At 40.4% G+C, this 11,975-nt stretch overlaps 1 protein-coding gene across 1 annotated transcript; it reads right to left on the bottom strand.

The window, feature by feature from the left end:
- Positions 1-4,488: 4,488 nt before the first annotated feature.
- On the bottom strand, positions 4,489-5,442 carry LOC113249197 (olfactory receptor-like protein OLF4). Its single transcript, XM_044380882.2, has one exon. It carries the CDS (start codon positions 5,440-5,442, stop codon positions 4,489-4,491), a length of 954 nt encoding a protein of 317 aa, XP_044236817.2.
- Positions 5,443-11,975: the final 6,533 nt, after the last annotated feature.

Below are 11,975 nucleotides of genomic sequence, written 5' to 3'. Positions count from 1 at the left end.
GAGGGTAGGAGCCACGAGCATGTCTGGGGATGTGTGTGCTGGCAGAGGGGATGCCGTCTGCAGAGACCCTGAGGATTGAGCTATTTTGAGCGACTTTGAGCTACTGAGTCCAAAAATGGAACCAAGTGTTCGAAGGGGAATAAGCAGAAAAGGGATGAGAAATGGTGTCAGGCAATTTCAAAGATGTAGGTCACTTTGTTGCTGGTTAAACTTCAAGAAAAAGGAGTCACTCACCCACACTGTATACTTCTTGTATTTTATAATCTACTTGCAAAGGTGTCCTTAAATTGAAATAGAGCCCCTCCTCAGAACCATCTGATGATTGAGTTCTGACCTTTGTATTATAAGAGTCATTTTGGAATATATTAGACTATGAACCCGAGCTCTTGGACTCTTCTCACTCCACAGGGCACACACACACACACACACACAAACGTACACACACCCCAATTTATTGCTCCCTAGGCTGTGTTCCTACCATGACTCCTCATCCCCAGCCGCAAGGATGAACCTGGAGCGGCAGTAACTCAGGCTGTCCAGATCACTGATCATTCCCCTAAACAATGTAAAATGCTACCTGACATTCAAATTTGCAAGCTTCCCATGGACAGACATATTTACCTATACAAAATTTAAAACTTTTTATGGAGAATATATCCAACCTAAAGTCAACAAACTATAGTTTGTCACTGCGTTTGAATTGCTGTGAGCTGCAGAATAGACATAGAGATTGTAGATTTATAATAATCAGGGGAATGTAATAATGAACATGGGGGTCAAGTGCAGAAATATTTTCTCCAGTTTAGTAATGGTTTAAGAAAACAAGAAGAGATCTATTGCACACTCATCAGCCTGTGAGACACAGAAATTTCTCCAGCACTGATTTGGTTGGAATTTTTAAACAGGTAGCAAAAAAATTTTCTCAAATTCTGTTGTCAGAAATGTGAACTGTTACAATGGGGAAAACACCTAAAGACAGCTATTAACATGAAAAGAGACATGTTCTTCAGCTCAGAAGTTTGCGTCTCAACACTATTGACATTCTGGTCCAGTCTATTCTCTGTGGTGGCCTGTGTCCTGGGTTTGTAGGATGTTTAGAGCATCCCTGGCCTCTCCTGACAGCTCTCATAGGACTCCGCATTCTTCAGTGCCCCCTAGAGAACAATATTTCCTCCAGTGGAGAAGCAGATTTTTAATGTAATAATCTCTAAATATTTTTGTAGATTGTTAGAATAGCAATGTATTAAGAAAGAAAATGCTTTCACAGTGTGAGTAGCACGGCCACATCATGAAATACTATGCAGACCCCGAAATGAGGAATCAGCTCATCTCTAGCTGACTGGAGCCAAGTCCATGAGATATTATTGAGAGAGAAGAATGGAAACAGGTAGAAAAAAAGACTTCCCTACAAGGTAAAGAGCATTTATGATGAGCACAGGATACCACTCATCCATTTGTACAGTGGATGAATGGGTATGTGTGCATCATCTAGGAAGAGAAGTTTTAGACACTAAGAACTTAAGGAATAAAGATTGTCAGGAGGAATGAAATTAGGTCAAGTGTAGTGTTTTCAAAACAACTGTGTGAAACAAAATTCTATGAGAATCTAAAACTAATGTATATAAACACATAAAAGAATAACTGTGTGCTATGAAGATGGGTCACTATTTCCAGTTTAATGTCCAAAGACTTGGAATAAAAAGAATATGAGAGAATGACTTTTACAACTTGGGAGCAAGCACTCTCTAAGTGATCATTTTTTTCTTACATAAAGATATAAAGACTAATATGGAAACTAAAGGTGGTATCTTCAGTCAAATGAAAAGAAGAGATGATGGTCAAAGATGATGGAACTGTTAGAAATGGATCTCATCACACAGAGACAAAAGGACCCCTGGGTAATGACAGAGATGCAGAAACAAATGGGAGATACGTATACAGGGGATTTATTAGCACTCAGGGTACAAGTTACCATTAATTTTCAATTTTGTTTATTGCAAGGATTGGCAAGTGAAGAATATTAGTGACAGCTCAATTTTTCAGGATTGATAATAAATCAAAAAAGCAATAAAGAAAACACCATATAACCAAGTGATTGATTTGAGCCCACACTACTAATACACAATTCCCCACATTTACGTCTATACATACACAATAGAACTTAATGGAAACAGCAAAGCTGGTAAAATAAAAACACTGGAGGAGATAATGCTAAGTGAAATCAACCAGAGAAAGACAATTATCATATGTTTTCTCTCATCTATGGAACATAAGAACTAGGAAGATCAGTAGGGAAAGAAAGGGATAAAGAAAGGGGGTAATCAGAAGGGGGAATGAAGCATGAGAGACTATGGACTCTGAGAAACAAACTGAGGGCTTCAGAGGGGTGGGGGTGGGGGAATGAGATGGGCTGTTGATGGGTAGTAAGGAGGGCACGTATTGCATGGTGCACTGGGTGTTACACACAACGAATGAATCATGGAACTTTACATCAAAAACCAGGGATGTACTGTATGGTGACTAACATAATATAATAAAAAATATTATTATAATAAAAAAAAACAAACAGAAAAAAAAAGCAGCTCAATTCCTTGTTTGAATGAATGCAATCAACAACAGGAATAAAAAACCCCTAACCCCACTGTACAAATGCAAAGACCTGGTAAAGACAATGAACAATACAGAAAACCAATGAATAACTAATACACAAATATGTTCAGCTTCTCAGGTAATGAAATCATTGCAAAGCAAAGCTCCTTCACATTGTTTTCCTCGTCAGATCATTGCTTTCATGTGAATACCCAGAGTAACAGGGGATGCTGTGAAAAGTATGTTTCATGAATTACTGTTGCAAGGTCCTATCTGCAAGCAATACATTGGTCTAAGTCTTTCTCATCAGTATGGAAACAGAGTCCAATATGCCACATTTAAAGACAAAATGAAATGCCCTGACTTCATTGGACATCCCGCCATCCCTAATATTCCTACTCCCTTTAATTGCAAGACTCACTGGTTGTGTTCAATTTTACTGGACGTACTTTATGCCTCCCGCCCCCTCACTTCATTGCCAACAATCACCCATGCGCTGCTAAGCTCAATGTTCTCTTCTTTCTTTAACATCATCAATGACTCCATTAATCAGCTCATCAGGCAAGCAAATGAGCATAGAGACTTCTAGGTTCTGGGCTAGGCTGGTCATTGTCAGGTGACCTCAGGTCAATGCCCCTGGCTTGGATTGTCTCTTACCCTTTCCTGCAGGACCTGCTGGGCTCTTGGGCTCACCTGAATGGGAACTCTGAAGGAGGAGTCTCCTTGTGGCAGTCTGAGCTCCTCCTGGGTGAGGATGTAGGTGACTAAATTCTGTCCCCACACAAGACGGCAGGAAGGAGGCTGCTGTAAGTCATCCATCCAACCTTAGGACTCCAGAAGCAACAACCAGGTCCCATCCAGCCCAAGGTGGCACAGGCAGAGGGACTGCAGCACAGGAGGTATTTACAGCTTCCTCTGTCTGTTCATGAGGCACGTTTCCCTCCTGCTCCTGCTCCCCCAACCTCTAAGGACATGATTTCCCCGTGGGACACTGGTGTGGACACAAAGGAAAGTATCCTGGAGATTGTATGTGCCCAACAGACCAGTTATAGCTGAGTGAATCCAGAGTTAATTACTCCTTCCTGGGGAACTCCACTGCTCCCAGAGTTCAGACCTCCTGGCACCTTACCCCAACCCTGACTTCAACTATTCCCCAAAGTCTAGGACTGAGCAAGCTGTCTGGATTAGTCCCCTCAGATCTCCAAAATGTTGATTTGTGGTGCAGACACTGCCCTGCTATCTACCAAAAATTGTTGTTTTCCTTTCCAACAATGAGGACAACTGTTTATTTGGTATGAACCTTGAACCACTACCTACCTCAGCGGCAGCACTCATTTGCCAAACAATTAGGAATATCATTCTTGTAAATTAAGACCTGTCATTTAGTCCTTCCCTGTGAAGCATTTGTTAAAGTAAGAAATACAGGGGCGCCTGGGTGGCACGGCATTTGGGCGTCTGCCTTCGGCTCAGGGCGTGATCCCAGTGTTATGGGATCAAGCCCCACATCAGGCTCCTCCGCTATGAGCCTGCTTCTTCCTCTCCCACTCCCCCTGCTTGTGTTCCCTCTCACTGGCTGTCTCTATCTTTGTTGAATAAATAAATAAAATCTTTAAAAAAAGTAAGAAATACATTTAGACATATTTTGCACTATATTTTGATCTTGGAATGGTAAAGTACTTTCTTCCCGGTAGCCTCCAGAATGAACCAAGTCTTGCAAATGGAAATGTTTTTAGCCCGATGAGTGTCATTTCAGACTCCTGATTCCCTGACTGCTAAGAACATAAATGTGTATTAAAACACTAACATAATCATTTTACGTAGTAGCAGGAAATGAATGCAAACATCTATACAATAAAATTTTGCTCAGGAAACTGAGGTTAAGCAATTGCAGGCAAGTGTTCAGTCCTTTGACAATTGGTCATGTAGTGTTTCCTTCCCAAAGAGTGCTTTCAGAGCCCTTTTCATGTCTGTGTTCCTCAGGCTGTAGATGAAGGGGTTCAGCATGGGGGTGACCACCGTGTACATCACCGAGGCCACTGCACTTGCATGGGAGCTCTGGGGAGCAGCAGAGCTAAGGTACACTACCAGGACTGTGCAATAAAATAAGGAGACAACTGAGAGGTGAGATGCACAGGTGGAAAATGCTTTATACTTGCCCAGGGCTGACGATATTCCATGTACGGTGGAGACAATCTTAGAATAAGAGTAAAGGATCCCAGCAAAAGGACCCCCACCCAGCAGGACAGCTGCAAAATACATCACCAAGTTATTAAGAAAGGTGTCAGAACAGGCAAGTTGGATCATCTGATTGAGTTCACAAAAAAAGTGGGGGATGTGGAAGTGTGAACAGAAGGAAAGCCGCAACATCATTAAACTTTGTAACAAGGAATTCAGGATACACACTATCCAGGACACCAGAACCAGCAGTGCACAGAGCTGGGGGTTCATGATGACCGTGTAGTGCAGGGGGTGACAGATGGCCACAAACCGGTCATAGGCCATCACACTCAGCATGAAAAAGTCTGAAACAGCAAAGAGTATAAAGAAATAAATCTGTGTGACGCAGCCTGCATAGGTTATAACTTTGTTCTGTGTCTGTATATTCACCAGCATCTTGGGGACGGTGGTAGAGGTGAAACAGATGTCTACAAAGGACAGGTTGGCCAGGAAGAAATACATGGGGGTGTGGAGGTTGGGGTCCACGCTGACGGCCAGGATGATGAGCAGGTTTCCAAACACAGTGATCAGGTACATGGAGAGGAAAAGCCCAAATAGGAGGGGCTGCAGTTCTGGTTCCTCTGATAATCCCAGAAGAAGAAACTCTGAAATTTGGGTGCCATTGCCTGGTCCCATGTGGTGGGGTTGACTTCAAGGAAGGAAGCAAAATGCATGACTAATTCTAACACAAACTTGTATTAGTCACAGATTTCAATGCTACTTTTTAAATTTTGTAGTCTAGAAGTTCATTTTAATATGTCGTGCATGCATCTGGTCCCCTTCAATGAATCCCATATATCAGGAGAGTAATGGATTTTTTTCCAACCCCTTTTTTCCCCAAAAGGCCATGTATCCTTCAGTTTTAATTAAAAATATTATTCCCAATTTCAGATATATAAATTGAGTGTTGGCAATGTTTTAGGAATTCTATAGGCAAGGAGTATAAGGTGCTAGAGAAAAAAAAAATCCCTATCACTCAATGACAGAGAAAGAATAAATTAACAAATAAGAAAATTAATTACATTTGTGATGTGGCAGGTGGTAATATGAAAACAGGGATAAAGTAGAGAGTGAAAGGGGCATGCTATTTTCATGGGTGTGGAGGCCAGTTCTGCAAACATTGTGACATTGGAACACAGACCTCAAGTAAGAGATGGAGGCAGATCAAGGATTATGGGGGAAGTGTGTGCCCAGCAGAGGGAATGGCCAGTGCAAAGGCCCTGAGGAAGGTACTTGTTTCCAAGGTTCAATTCAAAGAAGCAAAATCAGTGCTGCAGGGGGAATGAACAGGAGGGAGACTGAGGAGAGACACTGTCAGACATGCTGAGGAGGGAAGTGGCCTCTCTGCTACCTCTGAACCCTTAAGGCACAGGGACTTCCTTGTCCACACTGCCTCTCCCTCTGTGTTCATTGTGTTGCAAAGGCCTCCCGTGAATGGAACCAGATCTCCTCTTGAGTGGCCTCTCTTGATCAAGTTCTGGCCCCTGTGTTGTATCACCTTGGGATTCATGAGTCCTGGCACCTTGTTGTGGGGACTTCTTACACTCTAAAGTCACACACACACAGGACACCATGGCCCCCTATGTGGTGTTATTCCCCTGTCTTTCTCAGCCCCACCATCCTGGTTATGCTGGGAATGGATCTAACCCAAGTAGCCAGATCACTGATCTTTCTCCTGCAAAGTGCAGAATTGCCAATTCTTAAGTCTCCCATGGATAAATTTTATATATATATATATATATATATATATATATATAAATAAATATGTATTAATAGTGTAAACCCCCGAAAATGAGAAATGGATTAACCAACACTTCACAAAAGAAAGTATACACAATACAACAAAAGTTGGGCATTTTTATATCCAACATAGAAGACTTATTTTTCCTGTATCTCCTGCATCATTATTTGGCCGGTTCATTTCTATGGGGTCTGACAGGAGGTGAGGTTAGCCCCTCCCTTTTCTTCCACGGCATCACTTACTGACATTCTTGGGCTTTGTGTATTGATCTCTCCTTTGACAATCCCAATGGGCACACTCTAACCCTCATTCTGGATTTCATCCAATGTGCAAAGGCGTCCCCAGACATTGGTCTGTAAATCCTGCCCACACCATGACAATTCTATCTTTTTGTTCTCAATAATTTGCTTCATATCATTTTGTCTGTGGACAACATATCATACACACACTTAATGCATTGCTCTCTGTCCTCACTGGTATGATTCATGATTCAAAAGTGCAGGGACTTTGTCTTCTTTGTTCACACTTGTTGTTTTCACTAAGTTCTGTGGATTTATGCATTTAATATATAAAGACCTACAATATGAAAAGTTATAGAATGGAAAGTATGAAGGGATCACAAAACCTGGTTAAAACATAAAATGAGTAGTTTCAAAATACCTGTCCCAGGCAAATTTGTATGAAAATCCAAAATGAACTGAAATAGGATAAAACATTGCAATCATTAATGATGTCAAGATAGATTGATAATTAAATTACCAAAGTCAAAAACATAAAAGAATATAATATATAATGTTCCTAGAATTCTCAGTTTTTATTTGTTAAATGAGTTAGAAATTAGGTCTCAATGTATAAGGACATTTATGACATGCCAAGGTTGTATTTCAATTTCATTGGAAAAGGTCGAATTATTAAATAAATGATGGCATAAGGGACATCTATCTGGAAGAATATGAAATACCTCAGATCTTACCAAAAAAATCAATAACTTAATCAGGGAAACCAAAAAACATAGGGATCCCTCACTCTGAGCTAAGTTGAATTGGCTCTCAGGAGATGACTAGTCAATGTTCTTGGCTTCCATTCTCTCTGACCGTGTCATCCATGGTCCACTGGGGTGTTGGACTCACCTGGCTGGGTGTGTGACAGGAAGGTGTCCTGTGGAAGTCTGAATTCCTCCCTGGACAGCAGATGATAGGGACTTAAACTCTGTCCTCAGCCGAGGCAGCAGGAGAAGCATTGGCCCTCAGCCTGAATTAGGACTTGGAACAAACAGACAAGAAGCATGGCCCTTCCTGTCCAAGGTTGCACAGGCTGACGGACTGGAGATAAGGACCTTTTTGTAGCTCCCTGTATCTGTTCATTAGGCTCATTTCCCTCTTGTTACTCCAGCCTCTATGCACATGATTCCCAAGTGGAAAAGTTCTTTGGACAGAAAGGATGTTTTCCTAATGAATTTGGTTCCCAAAAGACTAGTTTAGAGGTCATGTGAATCCAGCTTTCAGGTGTTTTTTTTTTTTTTTTTTTTTTTTACAGCTCTTCCTTGACCTTGTTCTCTTCTTTCTCTGTGAATCTCCTAGTATCTTACGTTAGATCGAAGCTATAATTTTATAAAGTCTAAAACCCAGTAACCTGCCTGGATTAGGTTTCTTTATTTTCAAAGCAAGACAGCTAAAATAAAATAGCACTCAGATCCTGTTCTGCAGCGTTGACAGGACCTCACTGACATTCTGCTTTGCAGCCCTTGCAGAAATAACTTCTTCAAAATGTCCTAAATAAGATAATTAACCACAAAGCATTTGTCAATATCACGGGTAAGGGGCACTTAGGCCATATGCCCCAGATGACAGCAAGAAAAAAGCCCCATCTTTTGGGTTTTCAATGTAGAGTATCATGTCATCTGCAAAGAGTGAGGATTTGACTGCTTCTTTGCAGATTCGGATGTCTTTCATTTCTTTTTCTGTCTGATCGCTGAGGCCAGTACTTCTAGTGCTGTGTGAACAGCAGCGGTGATAGTGGACATCTCTGATGTGTTCCTGACTTTACGGGAAAACTTCTGTTTTTCACCATTGAGCATGATATTAGCTGTGGGCTTTTTGTATATGGCTTTTATGATATTAAGGTATGTTCCCTCTATCCTTACACTGTGAAGAGTTTTAATTAAGAAAGAATGCTCTTTTTTAAAATTATGTTCATTTAGGCACTCTAAGTACATCATTAGTTTTTGGTATAGTGTTCAATGATTCATTAGTTGCATATAACACCCATTTGCATTGGCACAGATGGAACTGGAGGGTATTATGCTGAGTGAAATAAGTCAAGCAGAGAAAGACCCCCCCCAAAAAAAAAAGATAGTAGAGCACACACATAAAATAAATACCTGCAATTAAAAAGTGCATACAATGAATTGTTCCAGAGTGTAAAAAAGTATTATCAGAGCCTTTGAGGGTTCATGCCTCTCAAGAAATAAAGAATGCATTCATAAAAAAAAAAAAGAATGCTATACTTTCTCAAATGCTTTTTCTGCATCTATTCAGAGGATCATATGGTTCCTTTCTGTAATAATATAGTCATCACACTGATTTGTAGATATTCAACCACCCTTGCCACCCAGGAATAAATCCCACATGGTTAGGGTGAAAAATCCTTTTAATGTACTATTGGAACCTATTGGCTAGTATCTTGGGGAGAACTTCTTTTTAATTTTTTATTATGTTTTGCTAGTCACCACACAGTACATCATTACTTTTTGATGCAATGTTCCATGATTCATTACTTGCATATAACATCCAGTGCACCATGCAATATGTGCCCTCCTTAATACCCATCACCAGCCTATCCCAATCCCCCAGCCCCTCCCCTCTGAAGCCCTCAGTTTGTTTCCCAGAGTCCACAGTCTCTCATGGTTCATTCCCCCCTTCATTCTTCCCTTCCCACTCTGACCGATCTCCCTGCTATTCCCTATGTTCCATAAATGAGTGAAACCATATGATAATTGTCTTTCTCTGTTTGACTTATTTCACTTAGCATAATCTCCTCCAGTCCCATCCATGTTGCTGCAAATGTTGGATAATCGTTCTTTCTGATGGCTGAGTAATATTCCATTGCATATATGGACCACATCTTCTTAATCCAGTCATCTGTTCAAGGGCATCTCGGCTCCTTCCATGATTTAGCTATTGTGGACAATGCTGCTATGAACATTGGGGTGCATATGGCCCTTCTCTTCACTACATCTGTATCTTTAAGGTAAATACCCAGTAGTGCAATTGCTAGATCATAGCTCAATTTTTAACTTTTTAAGGGACCTCCACACTGTTTTCCAAAGTGGCTGTACCAACTTGCATTCCCACCAACAATGTAGGAGGGATCCCCTTTCTCCGCATCCTCTCCAATGTTTGTTGTTTCCTGCCTTGTCAACTTTTGCCATTCTAACTGGTGTAAGGTGGTATCTCAAAGTGGTTTTCATTTGAATTTCCCTGATGGCTAATGATGTTGAACATTTTTTCATGTGTCTTTTAGGCATTTGTATGTCTTCATTGGAAAAGTGTCTGTTCTTATCTTCTGCCCATTTTTTTAATTTGATTATTGTTTCTCGTGTATTGAGTTTGAGAAGTTCCTTATAGATCCTGGATACCAGCCTTTTATCTGTAGTTTAATTTGCAAATATCTTCTTCCATTCTGTGGGTTGCCTCTTTGCTTGATGACTGTTTCCTTTGCTGTGCAGAAACTTTTCATCCTGATGAAGTCCCAAAAGTTCATTTTTTCTTTTGTTTCCCTTGCCTTTGGAGACATGTCATGAAAGAAGTTGCTGTGGCCAATGTCGAGGAGGTTACAGCCTGTGTTCTCCTCTGTGATTTTGATGGATTCCTGTCTCACATCGAGGTCTTTCATGCATTTGCAATTTATCTTTGTGTATGGTGTGAGAGAGTGGTCAAGTTTCATTCTTTTGTATATAGCTGTCCAATTTTCCCAGCAACATTTAGTGAAGAGAATTTTCCACTGGATGTTTTTTCCTGCTTTGTCAAAGATTAGTTAACCATAAAGTCGAGGGTCCATTTCTGGGTTCTCTATTCTGTTCCATTGGTCTATGTGTCTGTTTTTGTGCTGGTACCAAGATTTCTTGGTGATCACACCTTTGTAGTATAGCTTGGTGAGAATTTTTGCATCCATGTTCATCAGGGATCTTGGTCTGTAATTCTCCTCTTTGGAGGGTTCTTTGTTCAGGTTTTGGGATCAAGGTAATGCTAGACTCAAGGAAGAGTTTGGAATTTTTCCTTCCATTTCTATATTTTGAAACAGCTTCAGAAAAATAGGTAATAGTTCTTTAGAAGTTTAGTAGAATTCCCCTGGGAAGCCATCCAGCTGTGGACTCCCATTTGCTGGGAGATTTTTTATTATTGCTTCAACTTCCTTATTGCTTATGGGTGTGTTCAGGTTTTCTATTTCTTCCTGTTGCAGTTTTGGTAGTTTATATGTGTCTAAGGATGCATCCACCCCTAAATTCCTAAAACTCATGCAGGAATTCAGCAAAGTGGCAGGATATAAAATCAATGCACAGAAATCAGTTGAATTTCTATACACTAACAATGAGACAGAAGATAGAGACATTAAGGGGTTGATCCCATTTAGAGTTGCACCAAAAACCGTAAGATACCTAGTAATAAACCTAACCAACAAAGTAAAGAATCTGTACTCAAAAAAACGTAGAACAGTCATGAAAGAAATTGAGGAAGACACAGAGAAATGGATAAACATTACATGCTCATGGATTGGAAGAATAAACATTATTAAAATGTCTATGCTACCTAGAGTAATTTATACATTCAATGCAATCCCTATCAAAATACCATCAACTTTTTTTTTTCGTTTTTTACGGAGCTGGAACAAATAATCCTCAAATTTGTATGGAAGCAGAAAAGATCCTGAGTAGCCAGAGGAATGTTGAAAAAGAAAAACAAAGCTGGGAGATCGCAATGCCTGACCTCAAGCTATATTACAAAGTTGTCATCATCAAGACAGCATGGTACTGGCACAAAAACAGACACATAAATCATTGAAACAGAATAGAGAACACAGAAATGGACCCTCAACTTTATGGTCAACTGATCTTCAACAAAAGAAGAAAGAATTTCCAATGGAAAAAGGCGTCTTTTCAATAACTGGTATTGGGAAAATTGGACAACTACATGCAGAAGAGTGAAACTGGACCATTTTCTTATTCCATGTACAAAAATAGATTCTAAATGGATGAAAGACCTCAGTGTGAGACAGGAATCCATCAAAATTCCAGAGGACAACACAGGCAGTAACCACTTCGACCTCAGTCACAGCAACTTCTTGCAAGATGCATTCCTAAGGACAAGGGAAACAAAAGCAAAAATGAACTTTTGGGAATTCATCAAGATAAAAAGCTTCTGCACAGCAA

The sequence above is a fragment of the Ursus arctos genome, unplaced genomic scaffold (genome assembly GCF_023065955.2).
Source record: "Ursus arctos isolate Adak ecotype North America unplaced genomic scaffold, UrsArc2.0 scaffold_14, whole genome shotgun sequence".
Classification (NCBI taxonomy): Eukaryota; Metazoa; Chordata; class Mammalia; order Carnivora; family Ursidae; genus Ursus; species Ursus arctos.
Note: the sequence above shows the minus strand (reverse complement) of the source record. Positions and strands in the feature narration are given on the sequence as shown.